Genomic DNA, 21354 nt, shown 5'->3' with positions numbered 1-21354 from the left:
AAAATCTGAAAATTACCTTTTTTATATCAGTTTCAGTTATCACAGTTTTCCTAGACTGGAATACACACAAAAGTTTGAAAAATTGAATGTTCCTTTAGCATTTAGTGAAATTTTTAATAAGAAATTTATGAACTTAGGCTGTATAAGACGTAACTGAGTCCCATGTGAAGCACATGGTTCATTTGTGATACTTTCACTATTAGGCCTCTATAGTAAGAATGAGTCCACAATATTAACGATTACCAGGCAGTATCTCTTCACATATCTTTTACAGTCTTTTTTGAGGAGGCAATGTACTCATCTATGCAATAACAGGATAACAGTCAATCCCAGTTTGGATTTCAAAACTCTACTGAGACAACTATGTATACAGTCACTAAAGGCATATAAAAGTTTTTAACTTCTGCAGTTTATTACAGGCATCTGATTGTGTCCGTCATAACATTCTATTTTTAGAAGTTACTGTTTTATGGATTACACATTTCAGCACATCCTTAGTTTACTCCTATTTAAGAAAGGGGCTGTTCAAGTACATCCTGGAAACTAGTACTTCAGCATATGATACATGTGATGTTCTCAAAAGCAGAGAAATTCTCAAGTAAAAATTTGTAGTTAATCGCTAAACTATTAATGGCCAGCAGATAGGATACACATACAATTTTTATGGAATATTCTGTTGGCACTAGGAGGAACACAGACATATAAAAAACTTTAATGTGTGTGTGTGTGTGTGTGTGTGTGTGTGTGGCTTCTGTTCAATTGACACAGTACAAATTATAGCATTCACAAGGAAAAATACCTGTGGGATGTCAATTAACTATCTAATATTCTTATTCTTGTTTAATATTCTTATATATGCATTTACACAACAAATACTTCACTGATCCAAGATGTATCATCTTTGAAGATTAATTCATAACACAGAAGGAAGTGATCATATGTAGAATGTGCTTCTTGATTCGACTTTAATGTTATAGATGAAGTTTCTAGCAGTAACTGAATATTAATATCTATTTCTGGTGCTTGTGAAACAATGTTATTAGTTTGTAATTGCAGAATACTGTTTTTTAAGATTAATAATTGTTGTGAAGCATTTTAAGTTTGCTGATTTATTGTTTTTTCTTTGTCTGGTATAGATGAGTTCACGACTTGGGTCATTACAGGACAGTAAAGATTTTTAAAATGCCCCCCCCCCCCCTTTTTTTTTACTTATGTAGGATACAATGAGCTGAATTCTAAGCATTAAATTTAATAGCACACTTTATTTCTATTTTCTTATTATAACAGAGAAACTCTACCCATACTAGCTGGGTACCGTTAATGTTAATAACTATCTCAGTATCCCAAGTATTATTTCTACTCAGTGATTCTATCAAAACTCAATTTCTGAGATGGAAAAAGACTATCTCCCTGTAGATACATTCCATCCTGGATTTTTCATGTTTGATTGGAGATAACTTGGAGATTCCTGAAATTTTTTGAAGGCCCCCCACCTTCAGAGTTGATTTACAGCTTAGTGAGCCATACTTCTGTTAGCCACTTAATACTACATTTTCACTTTTAAATACCGGTAGTGTCCTTACATTCATGTGAGCTTCAATATTACACCTATTCATGTAAAGCAAACAAAATATTTTTGTTACATTTTTCTCCATAATCACCGAAGTCACAGCCAGAACATGCGATAAAAAGACCACAAATTTCAATATTGGAAGTAATGTCATGAAAATAGTGCTGAAAAAGAGCACACTTCAAAAAGGTACAGTTCCCATGTGGTGCTAAAAGGGAAGAGATGGACAATACACTACTAATTATTTTTATGGTTTGCATTTTATAATGATACTCACTCAACTTCATACTGGTTTGGAGTGATGATATCAGCCAATGGCACAATTACATCACGATAAATAGGAAGCAGTTCTTCTGGAACGTACATTCGTCCATTGTCTCCCATTACTGGATCACACACTGTTGATATGCAAATTAAGCAAATAAATTCAAGGGAATTGAGGCATACACGAAACATTCGAGTTGGAAAAAACAATGAGAACATAAAGAACTTAATAATTTGATAGCCTCTTGCACATACAATACATAGTTACTATGAACAGTAAATATTTCATACAAAAGCCAATAAATGTTTTACAATATTATCAAGCTAAAGCCGTGCAAACATAACCGGTCATATTAAAAGACAAAACTGTAGGATCTGCCTCTGGTATTTTAAACCCAAAACGAAGTCTCAGCTACTGATAAACATCTCAGTTTCCAGCTGGATGGCGGTGTTGTAATGTGAAGGGTAGTAGCGTACTGTAAAAATGCCACTGTTGTTGCAGATGTAGATAAGTACTTTCTTTGAAATATACCTCTGTATTCTTTTTAATACATGGTCCAGTCACATTAATGTGAGCACCTGTCAAAATCTTTGAATAACAACTTACCACAGCACAGACATGCAGGAAGATAGTTAATAAGGCTCTAGAAGGTACTGACAGGAATGTGGAGCCATGCCGACTCCAGTGCTGTGGCTAGCTGTGCAGGGTTTCAGGGTTGAGGATCAATGGCACAAACAGCCCAATCAACATAGTTCCATGTATTCTCTATTGATTTTAAATCCTAGAGATTGTTGGCCAGGGAAGTAGGGTAAACTCATGACAGAAAGATTACTAATTTATATCTAAAAGTTCATCAATTGATTAGAAGGAGTTGTCACTAAGAGATTCTTTTAATTTGTTTTTAAATGTTGGTTGGCTGTCTGTCAGACTTCTGAAGCTATTCAGTAAGTGACCAAGGATTTTGTGGCAGCATAATTCATCCCTTTCTGTGCCAAAGCTAGATTTCACCCAAAGTAGTGAAGATCAGCCTTTCTTCTAGTGTTGAAGCTATGTACATTGCCATTGATTTTGAATTTGGGTGGGTTGTTAATAACAAATTTCATAAGTGAATATGTTGCAAAGCTCCTGTGAACATCCCTAGTTCCGTAAATAAATGACTGCAAGATGATATTGGATGGGCTCCAGCTATAATTCTGGTTATATGCCTTTGTGCAATGAATACTGTTTTCCTTTATGATGAATTACCCCACAATATGATGCCATATGGAAGCAGTAATTGAAAGTAGGTATAGTAAGCTAATTTACTTATATGTTTATCACAAAAATTTGCAATAACCCTGACACCTGTTGCATGGGTTCTAACGCAATGCTTAGTTTGTACAGGTGGCTGTTGGAGGTGGTGAAGACTGCTCGTAGGGTGCAAGCAGAGCTCCCAGAGTTGACCAGGGTCCTTTGCTTTGGAGCAAAGTGGGGGGTCGTCCCATCCAAAGGCTTTGTCGACTGTGTGACAGTCACGGCTGCAGATTTCTGGAACTGCGTTACTGCGTGGGGATTTGGAGTACTCCTCTTGATAGGTCAAGGATGCTCTACACAATGGAAGCAGCTACTTGGGTAGCAGAGTACTTGTGAAGTGCACATGTGGGTTTCTTAGGCTAGGCAGTAGTTTGAGGTGCTCTGATGAACACTTGCCAGTCAGCTCAAAGCAAGGGAAGGCAAACAGCGTTCAGAATAGACACTTCATCTGTCACAATTTTATCACTAAACTGTTGAAGTATTTGAAATTAAGTTCCCGAATGTACTACCTCTGGGAAAGTTCTCACACTCAAATTATTCTTGGGACTGAGCGTTGCCTGAAATCCGAAGTGGAAAGCTCCAAGATATTTAGTGACTCATGGAATGTATATCAGAAAGATAGATTAGAGGCTAAAGGAAGGGGAGCTTTCATTGCAGTTGACAAAAATATTGTCTCTATTTAGGTCAAAGCTGAGTGTGACACTGAAATCATCTGGTCGCATATAACACGTGTAGGTGAAACTAAGTTAATTGTTGGATGTTTTTATCGGCCACCCAATTTTGCTGTGGCAGTTCTGGAGTCATTCAGAGAAAGTCTATGGTCAATAGCACGTAAATACTCAGATCATGCAATGCTACTTGGAGGCCTAGTACAGACTGGGACATCAACTGATTCATTGTGTTTTCTGAAAATTGCGATGAGCAGCTAGCTTGCCAGCCCGCATGCAATGGAAATATCTTAGGTGTTGTAGTTAGAAACAGACTGGACCTTATCGACAATATCATTATAGAAATGGGGATTAGCAATCATGATGTCATTATAGCAACTATTATTATGAAAGTTAGTAAATCAGTCAAGAAGCCTAGGAGAATGTTTCTGCTTGATAGAGCAGATAAGCAGTTATTGATATCTTACTTAGACAGTAAACTGGCATCACTTTGTCCAGTAAGATGGATGTAGAGGAATTCTGGGCAAAGTTTAAGAAGATTGTAAATTGTGGTCTGGAGATTACATGCCTAGTAAGTGGATAAAGAATGGAAAAGATCCATCATGGTTTAATAATGAAATTTGTAAGATGCTGAGGAAGCAGAGGCTGTTGCAGTCTAGGTTTAAAAGAGGAAGCACAAACGATGATGAGCAAAGGTTAGCAGAGATTTGTGCATCTCTGAAAAGATCCATGCGCGAAGCATACAACAACTACTACCGTCACACCTTAGCGGCAGATTTGGCAGAGAACCCAAGAAAATTCTGGTCATATGTAAAATTGTTGAGTGGGTCTAAGGCTTCCATTCAGTTCATTGTTGACCACTCTGGTGTGGCAGCTGAAGACAGCAAAATGAAAGCCGAAGTTTTAAATTTCACATTCAAGAAGTCGTTCATGCAGGAGAACCATACAAACATGCCATCATTTGAACATCAGACAGCCTTCCAAATGGACAACATAGAAATAAGCATACCTGGCATAGAGAAGCAACTTAAAGATTCGAAAACAAATAAATTATCAGGTCCAGTTGGTATCCCAGTTCGATTTTACAAAGCATCTACAGCATTGGCCCCTTACCTATCCTGCATTTATTACGAATCACTCCCCCAGCACAAAGTCCTGAGCAAGTGGAAAAAAGTGCACGCAACTCCAGTATATAAGAAAGATAAAAAACGGACCCACAAAATTACAGACCAACATCCCTAACTTCTGTTTACTGCAGAATCCTTGATCACATTCTCAGTTCAAATATAATAAACTTTCCAGCTATGTCCACAAATCAGCATGGTTTTAGAAAGCATCACTCACAAAAAACTCAGTTTTCCCTTTTTTCAAATGCTATAATGAGAACCAAATTTCTAGACTTCCAGAAAGCAGCTGACATGGTGACGCATTGCGGGCTGTTAACGGAGGCATGAGCACATGGAATAAGTTCACAAATATGCGAGTGTCTTGAAGAGTTCTTAAATAATCCAGTATGTTGTCCTCAATGACAAGTGTCCATCAGAGACAAGGATCAAGTCAGCAGTGCCCCAGGGAAGTGTGGTAAGACTGCTGCTGTTCTCTACATATGTCTGCTTGTGTCTGTATATGTGCCGATGGATATGTGTGTGTATGCGCGCGAGTGTATACCTGTCCCTTTCCCCCCTAAGGTAAGTCTTTCCGCTCCCGGGATTGGAATGACTCCTGACCCTGTCCCTTAAAACCCACATCCTTTCGTCTTTCCCTCTCCTTCCCTCTTTCCTGATGAAGCAACCGTGGGTTGCGAAAGCTTGGAATCTGTGTGTTTTTTATTGTCTCCTATCAACATACCAACGCTTTCGTTTGGTAAGTTACAGCTTCTTTGTTTTTAGATATATTTTTCCCACGTGGAATGTTTCCCTCTATTATATACATAAATGATTTGGCGGACTAGGTTGGCAGCAGTCTGCAGTTGTTTGCTGATGATGCCATGATGTATGACAAGGTGTCCAAGTTGAGTGACTGTAGTAAGATACAAGATGACTTAGACAAAATTTCCAGTTGGTGTGATGGTTGGCAGCTAGCCCTAAATGTGGAAAAATCTAAGTTAATGCAGATGAGTAGGAAGAACAAACCTGTAATGTTCAGATACAGTATTATGAGTGACTAGCTTGATACAGTCAAGTTGTTTAAATATCTGGGCGTAACATTGCAAAGCAATATGAGGTGGAACGAGCATGTCAAAACTGTGGTAGGGAAGGCAAATGGTTGACTTCAGTGTATTGGGAGAATTTTAGGAAGGAGTGGTTCACCTGTGAGGCAGACCGTATATAGGATGCTGGTGCAACCTATTCTTGAATACTGCTTAAGTGTTTGGGATCCGTACCAGGTCAGATTGAAGGAAGACATCGAAGCAATTCATAAGAGGGCTGCTAGATTTATTAATGGTAGGTTCAAACAAAACTTAAGTGTTACAGAGACGCTTTGTGAACAGAAAAGGGAATCCCTGGAGGGAAGACTGTATTCTTTCCCAGACACACTACTGAGAAAATTATTGGAATTGGCATTTGAAGCTAACTGCCAAACAATTTTGCTCCTGCAAACATACATCACATGTAAGAACCACAAAGATAAGATATGAGTAATTAGGACTCACATGGAGGTGTACAGACTGTCATTTTTCCCTCGCTCTATTTGCGAGTAGAACAGGAGGGGAAATGACAAGTAGAGGTACAGGTTACCCTCTGCCAAGCACCTTGCAGTGGCTTGCAGAGTATTGATGTAAATGTAGACAGCATTATTAGCTGAACTCAAATGTTTCAACACATCATCAGTGTGTTTCTTCCAGTTCAGTCTCTCATCAATGCACACACCCAAATATTTGGCATATTCTGCCTTAGCTATAGACTCCTGTTCAAACTCTACATTTATTAATGGTGTTGTGCTATTTACTGTACAGAGTTGTATATACTGCAGAGAACCACTTAGTAATTTTCTGACAGACATGATTTATAATTTCCTCACCTAATTCTTGGTTTATGTTTGTGATTACTATATTTGTATCATTAACAAAAAGAACTACCTTCACTTTTTTGTGACTATAAAGTGGCAAATAAGGGGTCCAAGATTGAACATCGTGGGCCACAGCTCTTGATACCTCTCCAGTTTGAAGAATCTGCTGATTTTTGAGCATTATGTGAACTGTTTATTTCAACCTTCTGTACTCTTACAGTTAAATATGAATGAAGCCACTTGTGCACTGTCCCTCTCATACCACAATACTTAAGCTTACTTAAGCTTATCTAGCTGAATTGCATGATTTACACAATCAAAAGCCTTTGAGGGTTCACAGAAAATCCCAGCCGGTGATGTTCACTTATTAAGAGCATTTTAAAAAAAAGCAAGTATAACTACCACTGTTCTAATCATCATCAATCTTTTTTTATTCAGTCATCTCCAGCAGAGTTTCCTGATGCACTCACCCTATCATTTTCACCTATCTTTTCCATTTTTGTAATGCCTATACTATTTATAAAAACTCAATTTCACATTCTTCTGCCTTACCTCTTTCCCTTTCCTTCGTCAGCCAGTTTTCTCCAGTGTACAGAACTGGTACACAATATGGTTGTGCATCACCTTCATGCTATTATTGGGGATGCCTTTGTTTCATTTAATTCCTCTCACATTTTTCATTAATTTATTACTGCTGTTAGTTGCAGAAATTATTTTTGCATTACTTTTTATGAACTTTATAAATCAGAATATTATCTTTGTGTGTGTGTGTGTGTGTGTGTGTGTGTGTGTGTGTGTGTGTGTGTTTTCCCACTTTCTTTTGTTTTTGTGTGTGTCTGCCAACACAACGCATCTGCTTTGCCGTGAGTGGTCTCTACTCCTGAAGTATTTACATTTGACCAGAACTTTCCTACAAAACTGTTATGTCAAGGTATTTGTATGATTTTCTTGGTTCCAACTGACACTGTATTCATATGAAATTACTATTCTTTATCTCACAAAGAGTACAATTTTATATTTCCATACATTCAAAACAAGTTTCCAATCTTAGCACTACTCTGAAATCTTATCGAGCTCCATCTGGGTATTTGTGAAGCTTTGTTCAAATAGTACTTCATTATGCAGTTGACAACTGCAACATATGCAAAAGTCTGAGGTTACTATTAACATTATCTGCCAGGTTATTAATATATAACAAGGGCAGCAGGGGTTCCAATACATTTCTCTGGGACATATCTGAAGTTACTTCTACTGCTGTCAATCACTGTCAGTCCAAGATAATGTGCTATGTCTCCTAATCAAGAAATCCTCAATGAAGTCACAAATTTCATTTTATGCCATGTGTGATTGTACCTTTCTGTGTAATCATTGGTGTGACACTACATCAAATACTTTTCAGAAGTCCAGAAATATTGCATCCATCTGACTGCCTTGACCCAAGGTTTTCAGGGTGTCACATGAGATGCAGATGTAGACAGATGTAAAGAAGAGCATGTGTTAGGGTTCATGACCGAAGTTTTTGGTCATGGAGAAGGTAATTCTGTTCAATATGTGTTTCTAATGGTATCATGGTTAAGGATTCTCTTTTATCATTATTTATTTTTACTGTTCATCCAAAAGTTTTAAGTGCTTCTCTCTTCAGTTTTAAGTGCTTCTCTCTCCAGTTTTAAGTGCTTCTCTCTCCAGTTTTAAGTGCTTCTCTCTTCAGTTTTAAGTGCTTCTCTCTTCAGTTTTAAGTGGATCTGGATTTGGATAAATTCTATAACAGCCTCACAAGGATTCCACTGGGTACTGGAGCCTTATTTAATTTTAGTGATTTAGTGATTCAGTGTTTCTCAGTGCCACTGGCACTTGTATTTCTATTATGCATCTTTACAATTGTGCGAGAATTAAATGGGAGCAATACTTCTGTATCTTCCTTTGTAAAAGATCATGTGAAAACGGAGGTCAGCATTTCTGCTTTTGCTTAGCTGCATTTGATTTCCATTCGTAAGTAATCCATGATTGTCCAGACATTCACTTTGGTGCCACTGACAGCCTTTACAGTTTACCAGAATCTCTCCGGGTTTTGTGAGAGATCCTTTGGTAAGAAGGCTTCATGCATTGCTCTTTTGACAGTCAAACATGTTTCATTCAGCTTGTCTCTCCCTAGAGCTTTTATGTTTTGTTTCAGAGCTATTATGTAGTAATCGACGTTTCTTTATCAGTTTACTTACAGCAACTGTATGCCATGGAGGGTCACTCCTATCATAAACTGTTTTACTAGGTACATATCCATACTATTATGCCCGAATAATATTCCAGGTGGACATTAAAAATTGTTTAAGTTCTTCCCTGGCAATGCCAGAGGAAGAGCAGAATGGAATCAACAGTCAACCAGAAGGCCAGCCAGAGAGAAATGCCGATGGAGTAACAGCAATCACAGATGCTACTGAAACACAGGGATGGGCTGAATGCTCAAAGCAATATAAAAAAAATGACATCATGGTGATAGAGGGATAGTGTCATAATGGCCATTGTGCAAAAGTCACAAGAAAGCTCAGACTGAACGCAAGAGTAACTAATCAGTTATTGACATAGCAGAAAAGAGCTATAAAAGATGAAGTTGTGACATCCTGAAGTAAGCAAGAGTGCTGATGAACTCAGAAAACTGGGGTACCTTTGGGTCATCCCTGCAGAAGGATGTCTTTAGCACCTCCTGACAGGTACACAGACCTTGACTTGCATAGCTTAGTTCTCAGTTTTAATTTAGTGTAGCAACTACCTGTTACTGAGGTGGGATGTTTGATGCTCCATCCAGTCTACTGAGATGACTATGATCTAAAATGCCATCGTCTACTAGATCTGACAGACTCTGCTGCCAAGAACTTTTGCTGATGGGAAGAGTTTGGTACCTTCTAACTCCAGTACCAGTCCTTGGCTAGCTGATAAACTACCATCATTCCAGGAGAGTGCAGTCCTTGCTGCCCCCCACTGGCAGCTGCAAGAATACTCCAGTGTTGCAGGCTGGACTCTCACAGAGAGGCAATGATTTAGCTCTCCATGACTACGGCCACCATGCCCGGAACTGCTGGCCATCTTGCCACAGCACCGTCTATGACATCAACAAAGACACACTCGTAACCCAATGACTGTGCTGCTGGCCACTGAGGCAGTGCAGGAAGTACTGTCCTTGCTGCAACTAGCTAGCTGTGAAGTAACACGATGCTGAGTGTGCATATCCCTCACCACAGCGACTGAAACCGTGAGCTGCACTAGTGTCAGGGCGTACCAGCACGGCCGGTGCCCTTCTGCCCATTGAACTGCTGGCGGTCACAAAGAAAGACACTACTGCTCTAACTACCCATCCCACTGTCGCAGAGGTTTTTTCCCCATGGCATGAGCCTTGGCACTTTTTTCCCTCTGCTCTTCAAATCGCTACTCTCACTCGCGTTTCGTCCACTGTCTATCACCTGATGGACCGTGTTAATGCGTAGTCTTACCCAGACGCACGGACAACATCACAGCCCAGCATCCTGTGATCCACTTACTAGACAACACACATGTTGATGGAGGTGACAGTAGAACGTTTGGTCTGGTCACCACGTTGGTGCGGGCGTGGAGGGGCCCCATCTCTACAAAGAAAGACAACCATGTACTTCTAATCAGTAAATGCGTACTTTGATAATAATGTCTCATTAGTGCCTTTGGGCATTTGACAGATCCCCATGTGACACTATCCTGACAAAAGTTGAGGCCACAGTCCTGCTCCTCTATAATACAGTGCTTGGTCAACTACTCTTTGAAACTTGTGTTACAGTTCCTCTACATGCTCCTGCCTAGACATAAATGTTTTCAGTTCTTTCAGATATGACACAACTGCCTCTTTATACAGCTTACTGCAGATGTAAATCCTTCGAATTGTTTTACTTGCTCATTCTACTTTACTAATCATTATTGCTACTACTGCCTCATGGACACTGGTACAAGTTTCAATTCATACACCTTTGAAGGCTCTGAGCACTATGGGACTTAACCTCTCAGGTCATCAGTCCCCTAGAACTTAGAACCACGAAAACCTAGCTAACCTAAGGACATCACACACATCCATGCCCGAGGCAGGATTCGAACCTGCGACCATAGCGGTCACCTTCAAAGGAATCAGGTCTATTGTCTTCCCATGCCCACCACTAAATGATACTGTAATTTTCACAAATGGTCATTGGATGATTACAGGCTCCTCCAATAATGGCTATGTGATTGGGCAGCACATACGAGGTGCATTCAAGTTCTAAGGCCTCCGATTTTTTTTCTCCGGACTGGAAAGAGATAGAAACATGAGCATTGTTTTAAAATGAGGCCGCGTTCATTGTCAATACGTCCCAGAGATGGCAGCACCGTACGGCAGATGGAATTTTACCGCCAGTAGCGAGAATGAGAACTGTTTTAAATACTTAAAATGGCGACGTTTTCCTTACTTGAACAGCGTGCAATCATTCGTTTTCTGAATTTGCATGGTGTGAAACCAATTGAAATTCATCGACAGTTGAAGGAGGCATGTGGTGATGGAGTTATGGATGTGTCGAAAGTGCGTTCGTGGTTGTGACAGTTTAATGAAGGCAGAACATCGTGTGACAACAAACCGAAACAACCTCGGGCTCGCACAAGCCGGTCTGACGACACGATCGAGAAAGTGGAGAAAACTGTTTTGGGGTATCGCCTCCAGAGTTGGCATTTCTGTGGGTTCTGTGCACACAATCCTGCATGACGACCTGAAAATGCGAAAAGTGTCATCCAGGTGGGTGCCACGAATGCTGACGGACGACCACACGGCTGCCCGTGTGGCACATTGCCGAGCAATGTTGACGCGCAACGACAGCACGAATGGGACTTTCTTTTCGTCGGTTGTGACAATGGATGAGACATTGATGCCATTTTACAATCCAAAAAGAAAGCGCCAGTCAGCTCAATGGAAGCACACAGATTCACCGCCACCAAAAAAATTTCGGGTAACCGCCAGTGCTGAAAAAATGATGGTGTCCATGTTCTGGGACAGCGAGGGTGTAATCCTTACCCATTGCGTTCCAAAGGGCACTACGGTAACAGGTGCACCCTACGAAAATGTTTTGAAGAACAAATTCCTTCCTGCACTGCAACAAAAACGCCCGGGAAGGTCTGCGCGTGTGCTGTTTCACCGAGACAACGCACCCACACATCGAGCTAATGTTACGCAACAGTTTCTTCGTGATAACAACTTTGAAGTGTTTCCTCATGCTCCCTACTCACCTGATCTGGCTCCTAGTGACTTTTGGCTTTTTCCAACAATGAAAGACACTCTCCGTGGCCGCACATTCACCAGCCGTGCTGCTATTGCTTCAGCGATTTTCCAGTGGTCAAAACAGACTCCTAAAGAAGCCTTCGCTGCTGCCATGGAATCATGGCGTCAGCATTGTGAAAAATGTGTACGTCTGCAGGGCGATTACGTCAAGAAGTAATGCCAGTTTCATCGATTTCGGATGAGTAGTTAATTAGAAAAAAAAATCGGAGGCCTTAGAACTTGAATGCACCTCGTACATTAGTGAGATGAGGTTTTCCCTCGAGCTGTTATATCTGAGAGTGAGTCTGATAGCGGACAGAAGTATATTATTATAGGTAATCCCCACCCGTGATACTGAGACTTACCCAAAAAATCTTACAAGCAGCTTCAGCTTCTATCTCAGTGGATTTGAGTTTCTACTTTACTGTGAAAAATACACCACCATTAACCTATCTTTTTGATATACACCCAGATTTAGTAAAAAAAATCTCAATGCTGCCAAATTTGATTTTTAGCCAGTTTTCTGTACCTAGTATTATATTAGCTCCATTGCATTTTAAGACAGCCTGAAGCTCTGTGGTTTTGAACAGTGGGTCCTGCATTAATATTTCAGGGTCTCTTACAGCTCGCACTATCTGCTTAAGCTAAAAAAATGTTTTGTGCACTCTACACAGTCAGACACATAGTTATCAGCCCTTGATGTGTAACACACACCCAGTCCATTTAGGGGGTCCCTACAGTTCTCAACTTCACAATGCAAGTCTCAGAAGATACAGCCTAACTTGTCACAGATCTTTCATAAGTCTCCAGTCTAAGCTGTTTACTAGCCTCAGAACCAGAGGGCCCTGATCAGTTCTGGGGACAATTCTGCAGATTAAGTGATTTGTTGGAACTCTGTGAGCATGTCTGGTCTTCAGCCCTCGTTGCTGGTATTAAGAATGGAGCCCATGACACTCATCCACATGTGGGGGGCAAAGTTCAGTTGCTTTGCCCCTTGTTCCCTCAATAGCTGCAGGAACAGCCTCTTCAACATGCTGAATGAGGCCTCCAGGCATACATGCAGAGTGCAAAAGGTAATCATTCCCACCCCTTGTTACCATTTCCCTAATGTGTGCCATTGTTTGTCATGTTGATGTTGGTGTGGTCTTCAGTCCTGAGACTGGTTTGATGCAGCTCTCCATGCTGCTTTATCCTGTGCAAGCATCTTCATCTCCCAGTACTTACTGCAACCTACATCCTTCTGAATCTGCTTAGTGTATTCATCTCTTGGTCTCCCTCTAAGATTTTTACCCTCCACGCTGCCCTCCAATGCTAAATTTGTGATCCCTTGATGCCTCAGAACATGCCCTACCAACCGGTCCCTTCATCTTGTCAAGTTGTGCCACAAAATCCTCTTCTCCCCAATTATATTCAATACCTCCTCATTAGTTATGTGATCTACCCATCTTATCTTCAGTATTTTTCTGTAGCACCACATTTCAAAAGCTTCTATTCTTTTCTTATCCAAGCTATTTATCGTGCATGTTTCACTTCCATACATGGCTACACTCCATACAAATACTTTCAGGAACTACTTCCTGACACTTAAATCTATACTCAATGTTAACAAATTCCTCTTCTTCAGAAACGCTTTCCTTTCCATTGCCAGTCTACATTTTATATCCTCTCTACTTCGACCATCATCAGTTATTTTGCTTCCCAAATAGCAAAACTCCTTTACTACTTTAAGTGTCTCATTTCCTAATCTAATCCCCTCAGCATCACCCGATTTAATTTGACTACATTCCATTATCCTCGTTTTGCTTTTGTTGATGTTCATCTTATGTCCTCCTTTCAAGACACTGTCCATTCCGTTCAACTGCTTTTCCAAGTCCTCTGCTGTCTCTGACAGAATTACAATGTCATCAGTGAACCTCAAAGCTTTTATTTCTTCTCCCTGGCTTTTAATACCTACTCCAAATTTTTCTTTTGTTTCCTTTACTGCTTGCTCAATATACAGATTGAAAAACATTGGGGAGAGGCTGCAACCCTGCCTCACTCCCTTCCCAACCACTGCTTCTCTTTCATGCCCCTCGACTCTTACAACTGCCATCTGGTTTCTGTACAAATTGTAAATAGTCTTTCGTTTCCTGTAGTTTACCCCTGCCACCTTCAGATTTTGAAAGAGAGTATTCCAGTCAACATTGTCAAAAGCTTTCTCTAAGTCCACAAATGCTAGAAAGGCAGGTTTGCCTTTCCTTAATCTTTCTTCTAAGATAAGGCGTAAGGTCAGTATTGCCTCACGTGTTCTATGGAATCCAAACTGATCTTCCCCGAGGTCGACTTCTATCAGTTTTTCCATTCGTCTGTAAAGAATTCCCATTAGTATTTTGCAGCTGTGACTTATTAAACTGATAGTTCGGTAATTTTCACATCTGTCAACATCTGCTTTCTTTGGGATTGGAATTATTATATTCTTCTTGAAGTCTGAGGGTGTTTTGCCTGTCTCATACATCTTGCTCGCCAGATGGTAGAGTTTTGTCAGAACTGGCGCTCCCAAGGCAGTCAGAAGTTCCAATGGAATGTTGTCTACCCCTGGAGCCGTGTTTCGCCTCAGGTCTTTCAGTGCTCTGTCAAACTCTTCACGCAGTATCGTATCACCCATTTCATCTTCATCTACATCCTCTTCCATTTCCATAATATTGTCCTCAAGTTCGCCCTTGTATAGACCCTCTATATACTCCTTCCACCTTTCTGCTTTCCCTTCTTTGCTTAGAACTGGGTTTCCATCTGAGCTCTTGATACTCATGCAAGTGGTTCTTGTTTCTCCAAAGGTCTCTCTAATTTTCCTGTAGGCAGTGTCTATCTTACCACTCGTGAGATAAGCCTCTACATCCTTACATTTGGCCTCTAGCCATCCCTGCTTAGCCATTTTGCACTTTCTGTCGATCTCATTTTTGAGACGTTTGTATTCCTTTTTGCCTGCTTCATTTACTGCATTTTTATATTTTCTCCTTTCAGCAATTAAATTCAATATTTCTTCTGTTACCCAAGGGTTTCTACTACCCCTCTTCTTTTTATCTATTTTATCCTCTGCTGCCTTCACTATTTCATCCCTCAAAGCTACCCATTCTTCTTCTAGTGTATTTCTTTCCCCCATTCCTGTCAATTGTCCCCTTATGCTCTCCCTGAAACTCTGTACAACCTCTGGTTCTTTCAGTTTATCCAGGTCCCATCTCCTTAAATTCCCACCTTTTTGCAGTTTCTTCAGTTTTAACCTACAGTTCATAACCAATAGATTGTGGTCAGAGTCCACATCTGACCCTGGAAATGTCTTACAATTTAAAACCTGGTTCCTAAATCTCTGTCTTACCATTATATAATCTATCTGATACCTTTTTTGTCATACATTCCAAATTTTAGCATCAACATCTGTAGAATGACCAGGTGCAGAAATTATTAAACTAAAGAAACATGAAAACTGTTTTAGACGGCCAAATTTCATACAGAGAAAGTGAAAAGAAATCAAACAATGGAAACTCCAGGTACGAATAGCAACAATGTACGAAAAGACAAGATTGCTGCTTACTGTAAAGAAGACATGCCAAGTTGCAGACAGGCACAATTAAAAGTCACCTACATAAAGCTTTCGGCGACAGCCCTCATCAGTAAAAGAGAGACACGCACAGAAGCAAGCATGCCTCACACACACGACCACCAAGTCCAGTATCCGGCACAAGATGCTGGAGTTGGCAGTCATGTGTGTGTGAGGCATGCTTGCTTCTGTGCGTGTCTCTCTTTTACTGATGAGGGCTGTCGCCGAAAGCTTTATGTAGGTGACTTTTAATTGTGCCTGTCTGCAACTTGGCATGTGTTTTTGATGGTAAGTAGCAATCTCTCTTTTCCTACAAAGTAACAAGAGATCTGTGCATAATTTAAACATTAACATTTTGCTGCCTCCTACAAGCAGTTAATACTTATTTGGTCAAGAATGTGCCTATTTAGCTCAAAGAAAGCAAAACATGTGGTGTGAGTTTATTTGGGGGAGGGCTTAGTACCTGTACTGAGTGTGTCATATTTAATCTGGAATGTATTCAGTGTATTTGAAAAATTTTGGTTTCGTATTACTGCTTTCCATGTGTACGAGTTTTTCATAAGAGAAAGATGTTCGATATCACCTGTTCTCACTATCACACATAAGTTTCTTGTTGGTGTGTGATTTATTTGCTCTACAACTCTCATTATTACAAATCAGCTGTTTTATAATTCCACATCCAGATAAGTACTTTGTATATCATGCCTAAAATACTGATTGCCATTTTCAGCTAAGCCCTTACAGTTCTGATAGCTCAACTGCTAGATACCAGATATCTGAATTTTGGTTCATATGTATGAAACAAATTGCTAATTTTGGATTAAAAGACACCACTGAAAAGTAGAAGTGTTAAGTTGTTGATAGGCACACACAGAAGAAAGAAAGTTTGCTACCTTTTGGAGTTGGATCTATCTTTTGATGAGCTAGAGTAACACACATACACACACACACCCCTTGCACAGTGCCAAATGCCAACTGAACTAACATTGCCACAGTCCCAATGCTATTTCTCAGCAGGTGGACTGGTTGTGGTTGTGGTAGTATTGAATGGGGTTGTTAAGAAGAGAGGGAGGCAGGGAGAGGGACTAGCAAAGAGTGGCTAGTGGCCTGGAGAGAGGCAGCTGGTTTACTGGCTAGGAATGTGGGAGGGAGGGGAGGCAATTGCTGAAGGCAACATGGGTTGTGAATTAGGAGGATGTGACAGGATGGAGGAAGGGGAAACTGTTGGGTGGAGGATGAAGGAACAGTAGGTTACCTGAGATTGAGGCCAAAATGATTATGGAAGCAGAGGATATATTGTAAGGATAACTTCCATCTGCGTAGTTGAGAGAAGCTGGTGGTGGAGCGAATGATCCAGATGGCTCGGGTTGTGAAGCTGTCATTGAAATTGATCATGTAGTGCTCAGCTGCTTGTTGTCCACTGGGTGCTCAACTCTGTTCTTGACAACAGTTGGGAAATAGTCATTAATTCTAGTGGACAGCTGATTGGTGGTCATACCAACATAAAAAGAAGCACAAAGGTTGCAGCAGAGTGGTATACGACATGGCTGCTTTCACAAGTGGCCTGACCTCTGATAGGGTAGGATAAGATTGTGACAGGACTGGAATAGGAAATGCTGGGTGGATGGACTGGGCAGGTCTTAGCTCTGGGTCTACCACATGGATATGATTCCTGTGGCAAGAGTTCGGGATTGGAAGTGGCACAGTGATGGACTAGGATGTTGTGGAGGTTGGGTGGATGATAGATTACCACTTAGAAGAGGTGAGAAGGATATGGAGTAGAATGTCCTCTTTTCTATGAATGATGATAGGTAATCAAAGACCTGATGAAGGCTGTGATACTAGATGATGAGGGGTTTACCCCTTTGCCCTTTGTAGCTAATTCTTGGGTATGGTGGGAGGATTGGGGAGGTGGGGGGGGGGGGTGAAGATATGGCCTGGGAAATCTGTCTGTGGACTAGGTTTGGAGGGAACGCCTGCCTGTGAGTGCCTTTGTGTGGCCTTCAGCATGCTGGCTAAGGGAGCTCTTGTCACTGCATATACATTGTCCACAGGTGGATAGGTTGTATGGGAGAAATTTTGTTGTTTTTGGTTAGTGGGTTTAATGTGGACACAATTGTGGATTGAGCCATCAGAAATGTGGAGGTCAAAATCCAGTAAGATGGCCCATTGGGTAGAGGAGGACCAGTTGGAGGACCAGTTGGACCAGATGGGAGAAAAGACGTTGAGGTTGTGAAGGATTGTTGGTAGGGTAGGATGTCTTGGCCCTGAGTCCAGATCACAAATATATCATTAATGAACCCGCACCAGAGTCGAAGATGTGAGAAACACATTAACGTAGGATGGTGCTATGTGGTTGCCCATGGCTTTGTCACAGATTTCTTTGTAAACCTTTCCTTCAAAGGGAAAATAATTGTGCGTCAGGATATAGTTGGTAAGGGAATGAAGTGATAGGTTTGGAGTCTGAAAGATGTTGGGAGGCAAGGTCAAAGGCATGAGGAATTTTGATATATAGGAAGGTGGATCAACAGTGATGATTAGTGATACTGGAGGAAAAGGGAGGGAAAGGGGGGGGGGGAGGCTGATGGTGGAGAGATGGTGAACAAAGTGGTTAGTATCTCTGATGTGGGAGGCTAGGTTTTGGGCAATTGGTTGGAGGTTTTGGTCAACAGGATTGCAAATTATTTTAGAGGGAGCATCATAGCCATTGACAACGTGGTATCGAGGATTGCTGTGTTTGGGGATTTTGGGGAGCATTTAGAATGTGGGTGTGCAGGGTGTACTTGGGGAATGAGGGAGATGGGCTGAGGTGAGAGGTTCTGGGAAGGGCCTATGGATTTCAGTAGGGATGAGAAGTTATGTTGGACTTCCAGAATGGAATCATTCTGGCAGAACTTGTAGGTGAAGAGTCAGGCAGTTGACAGAGCCTTCTAGCAGATAGGCTCTGCAACTCATTACAATAGTGGTGGAGCCTTCATTCACAAGGAGGATGATTAGATTTGGATCTGTTTCCAGATTGTGTATGGCTGTCTTTTCTTCTGCCAAAAACTTAGTGTTTTTGCGAAGGGACCCGGGGAAGAATGGTAAAGCCAAGTTGCTGTAAGCAATTCCTGGAAGCTTACCAGAGGATGGTTAGGTTGGAGGGGGCAGTTGGGTGCTGAGATTAGGTTGGCTTTCCTCCACAAAAATCAGCAACCCTAGACACCCCATAGTAGCTGGCTATTGTGCTCCCACTGAAAGAATTACCACTCTTGTTGACCAACACTTCCAACCAATTTCCCAAAACCTAGCCTCACACATCAAAGATACTAATCCTGATCATTTCCTTTGCCCACTTTCCACCCCCCCTCCCCCCCTTTATCTTCCGGATACCTACTTATCACTGTTGATGCCATCTCCCTACACACCAAAATCCTTCATGCCAACAGCCTTGCCACTGTCTAACACTACTTACCCAGTGGCGGAACCGAGGTGTGAGACATGTGCAATTCACTCACTCAGCATCTTCTACTCCAGTCCTGCCACACGATTAACCTACCCCATCAGATGCCAGGCCACCTGTCAAGGCAGTCATGTCATGTGCCAACTCTGCTACAAACAATGCACAGCTTTTTATGTTGGTATGACTACCAACCAGCTGTCCTCGAGGATGAATGGCCACTGCCAAATTGTTGTCAAAACCAAAGATGAACCCCCCCCCCAGTGGCACAACATGCAGCTGAGCACAACATGCTTAATTTCAATGGGTGATTCACAATCCAAGTCATTTTGATTCATCCCTACAGCACCAGCTACTATGAACTACACAGAGGCGCGTTATCCTTACAACACATTATCCACTTCCATATTGTCCTGGCCTCAATGTCAAGTAACCCTAGTTTTAAATAGGAAATGAAAGGAAAACAGGAAGTGAGACAGGGTTTTAACCAATGCCTGATGTCATTCAGCTGTGCAATGAACCAACAGTAAAAGAAAGTAAGGGAATTGAAAGTTTAGGGAGCATAAGTAAAAACTTTGAGGTTTGCCAATGACATTTTAGTTCTGTCAGAGATGGCAAAGGGCATGATAGATCATTTGAACAGAATGGATAGTGCTCACATCAACATAATTCCTATTCGATGGAAATTACTACAAACAAATAGAGTGATGATAGGCTGCCCACTGGCATCAGTGGTAGCCAATACGTTTATGGAGGCTTTTGCAGAAGTAGCCCTTGAGTTGGCAGTTTACAACCTCTTGCGCTCCTCCTTCTTCTTTAAGATGATACACTCTCAATGTGGTCATGTGGACGATATCACCTACAAGATTTCCTGCAACACCGGAATTTGCTGCACTAAATCATCAAATTCACAATAGTGAAAGAAGGAAATAATCAATATCCATTTCTGGATTTGCTCTTCAAATGATGGCACACCAAGACACAGCATCTACCATAAACGAACAAATACAGATCTATACTTGCATGCCCACAGATGACATTTCCCCTTCAGGACGAAAAGTTAGCCTAAGCACACTAGAGCACAGAGCATTCAAAATCTCGGACCAACACAGTCTAACAGCCAAATTCCAGTACCTAAAAGCTGTGTTCTATATGGAGGGCTACATCAACTACCACACACAACATGCCTTTTGACCAAAGAGGCTGAGACCACAGGTTGCTGAGGATAAAGAGAAACTTGTTGCAATTGTGATAATTCCATCTGCCACAAACACACAAAAAAAAATTGGAATAGTATTCCAAAAATTTAATGTCAAGTGCATTTTCCACCCAACAGATGAAAGCCTTCTTGAGACCAGTCAAGAATGACCCAGAAGCCCAGAAAATACAGCTCTTGTCACTGTTGGAAGATGTATGTAGGCCAGGTTATCCAGGCAGTACAAGAGAGATGTGCTGAGCATAAATGCTACACAGATAACAAATAGCTGACAGAATCTGTTGTGGCAGAGCACTGTGTGTCTCTCAGACATGACTTGAATTATGATGGCACCAAGTAGTTGCAACAGTCCAACACCTTCCAGTATCATACCCTAAAAGCAGTTGTAGAGATTGCACTATGTGATGAACTAATAAATAAAGATAGCTTTTTTCAGCTGAGTAAAGCCTGGGACTCAGCCTTGAGCATGGAAAAGAAAAGTGGAAATCTATGTGAAAATCCATTCCCATTGTGGAAACTGAACGGGATGGAGACATACTGTTGCTGCACCAACAGGGACACGCATCCAGCAATGGCAATGGCATCAGCACGTCTGGAAATCCAGCGATGTGCTTTCCCCACCGCCATGCCCAGAGGTGGCCAGTAGGAGGTGAAAGGGGGGACAGAAGAGGGGCAGGATATTAAAGTGGTGCCCAGGAAAAGCAGTCTGTTATCAGAAAAGCCTGATAATGGAGAGAAGTTGCCTTGCCAAAATATCACGCCTTCCATTCAACATAATCCATCTGAATAGCTGAAAAATGATCAAAATCTTCCTATTCTAGGAAAACCTAAAATCATCATTCTTGTAGTCAGCAGCTAGTAGATCACCATCAGCACACAGCAGTGTTCAAGATAAACACCTCCAGGAAAGACTTTCTGACTTTTAAACATATATGTGAACAAATATATGTTTTTCAGAAACTCTTTTGTTGCTACTGCTAGCCTGCATACTGTATCAGACCAGATTTGTGACTGGGTTTAGGAC

General features: G+C 41.2%; 1 protein-coding gene across 3 annotated transcripts in view; it reads right to left on the bottom strand.

Annotated features, from left to right (window-relative positions):
• Window positions 1-21354, bottom strand: part of LOC124711416 (pyridoxal kinase) — a 118292-nt gene that overhangs the window by 78444 nt on the left and 18494 nt on the right. For all 3 annotated transcript variants that reach the window (XM_047241477.1, XM_047241476.1, XM_047241478.1), the window contains exon 4: window positions 1848-1968. In XM_047241477.1, the coding sequence (XP_047097433.1) occupies window positions 1848-1968 (121 nt within the window). The remainder of the gene's footprint in view (window positions 1-1847; window positions 1969-21354) is intronic.

Source organism: Schistocerca piceifrons, chromosome 8, assembly GCF_021461385.2.
Source record: "Schistocerca piceifrons isolate TAMUIC-IGC-003096 chromosome 8, iqSchPice1.1, whole genome shotgun sequence".
NCBI lineage: Eukaryota > Metazoa > Arthropoda > Insecta > Orthoptera > Acrididae > Schistocerca > Schistocerca piceifrons.
This window is presented reverse-complemented; position numbering and strand designations above follow the sequence as displayed.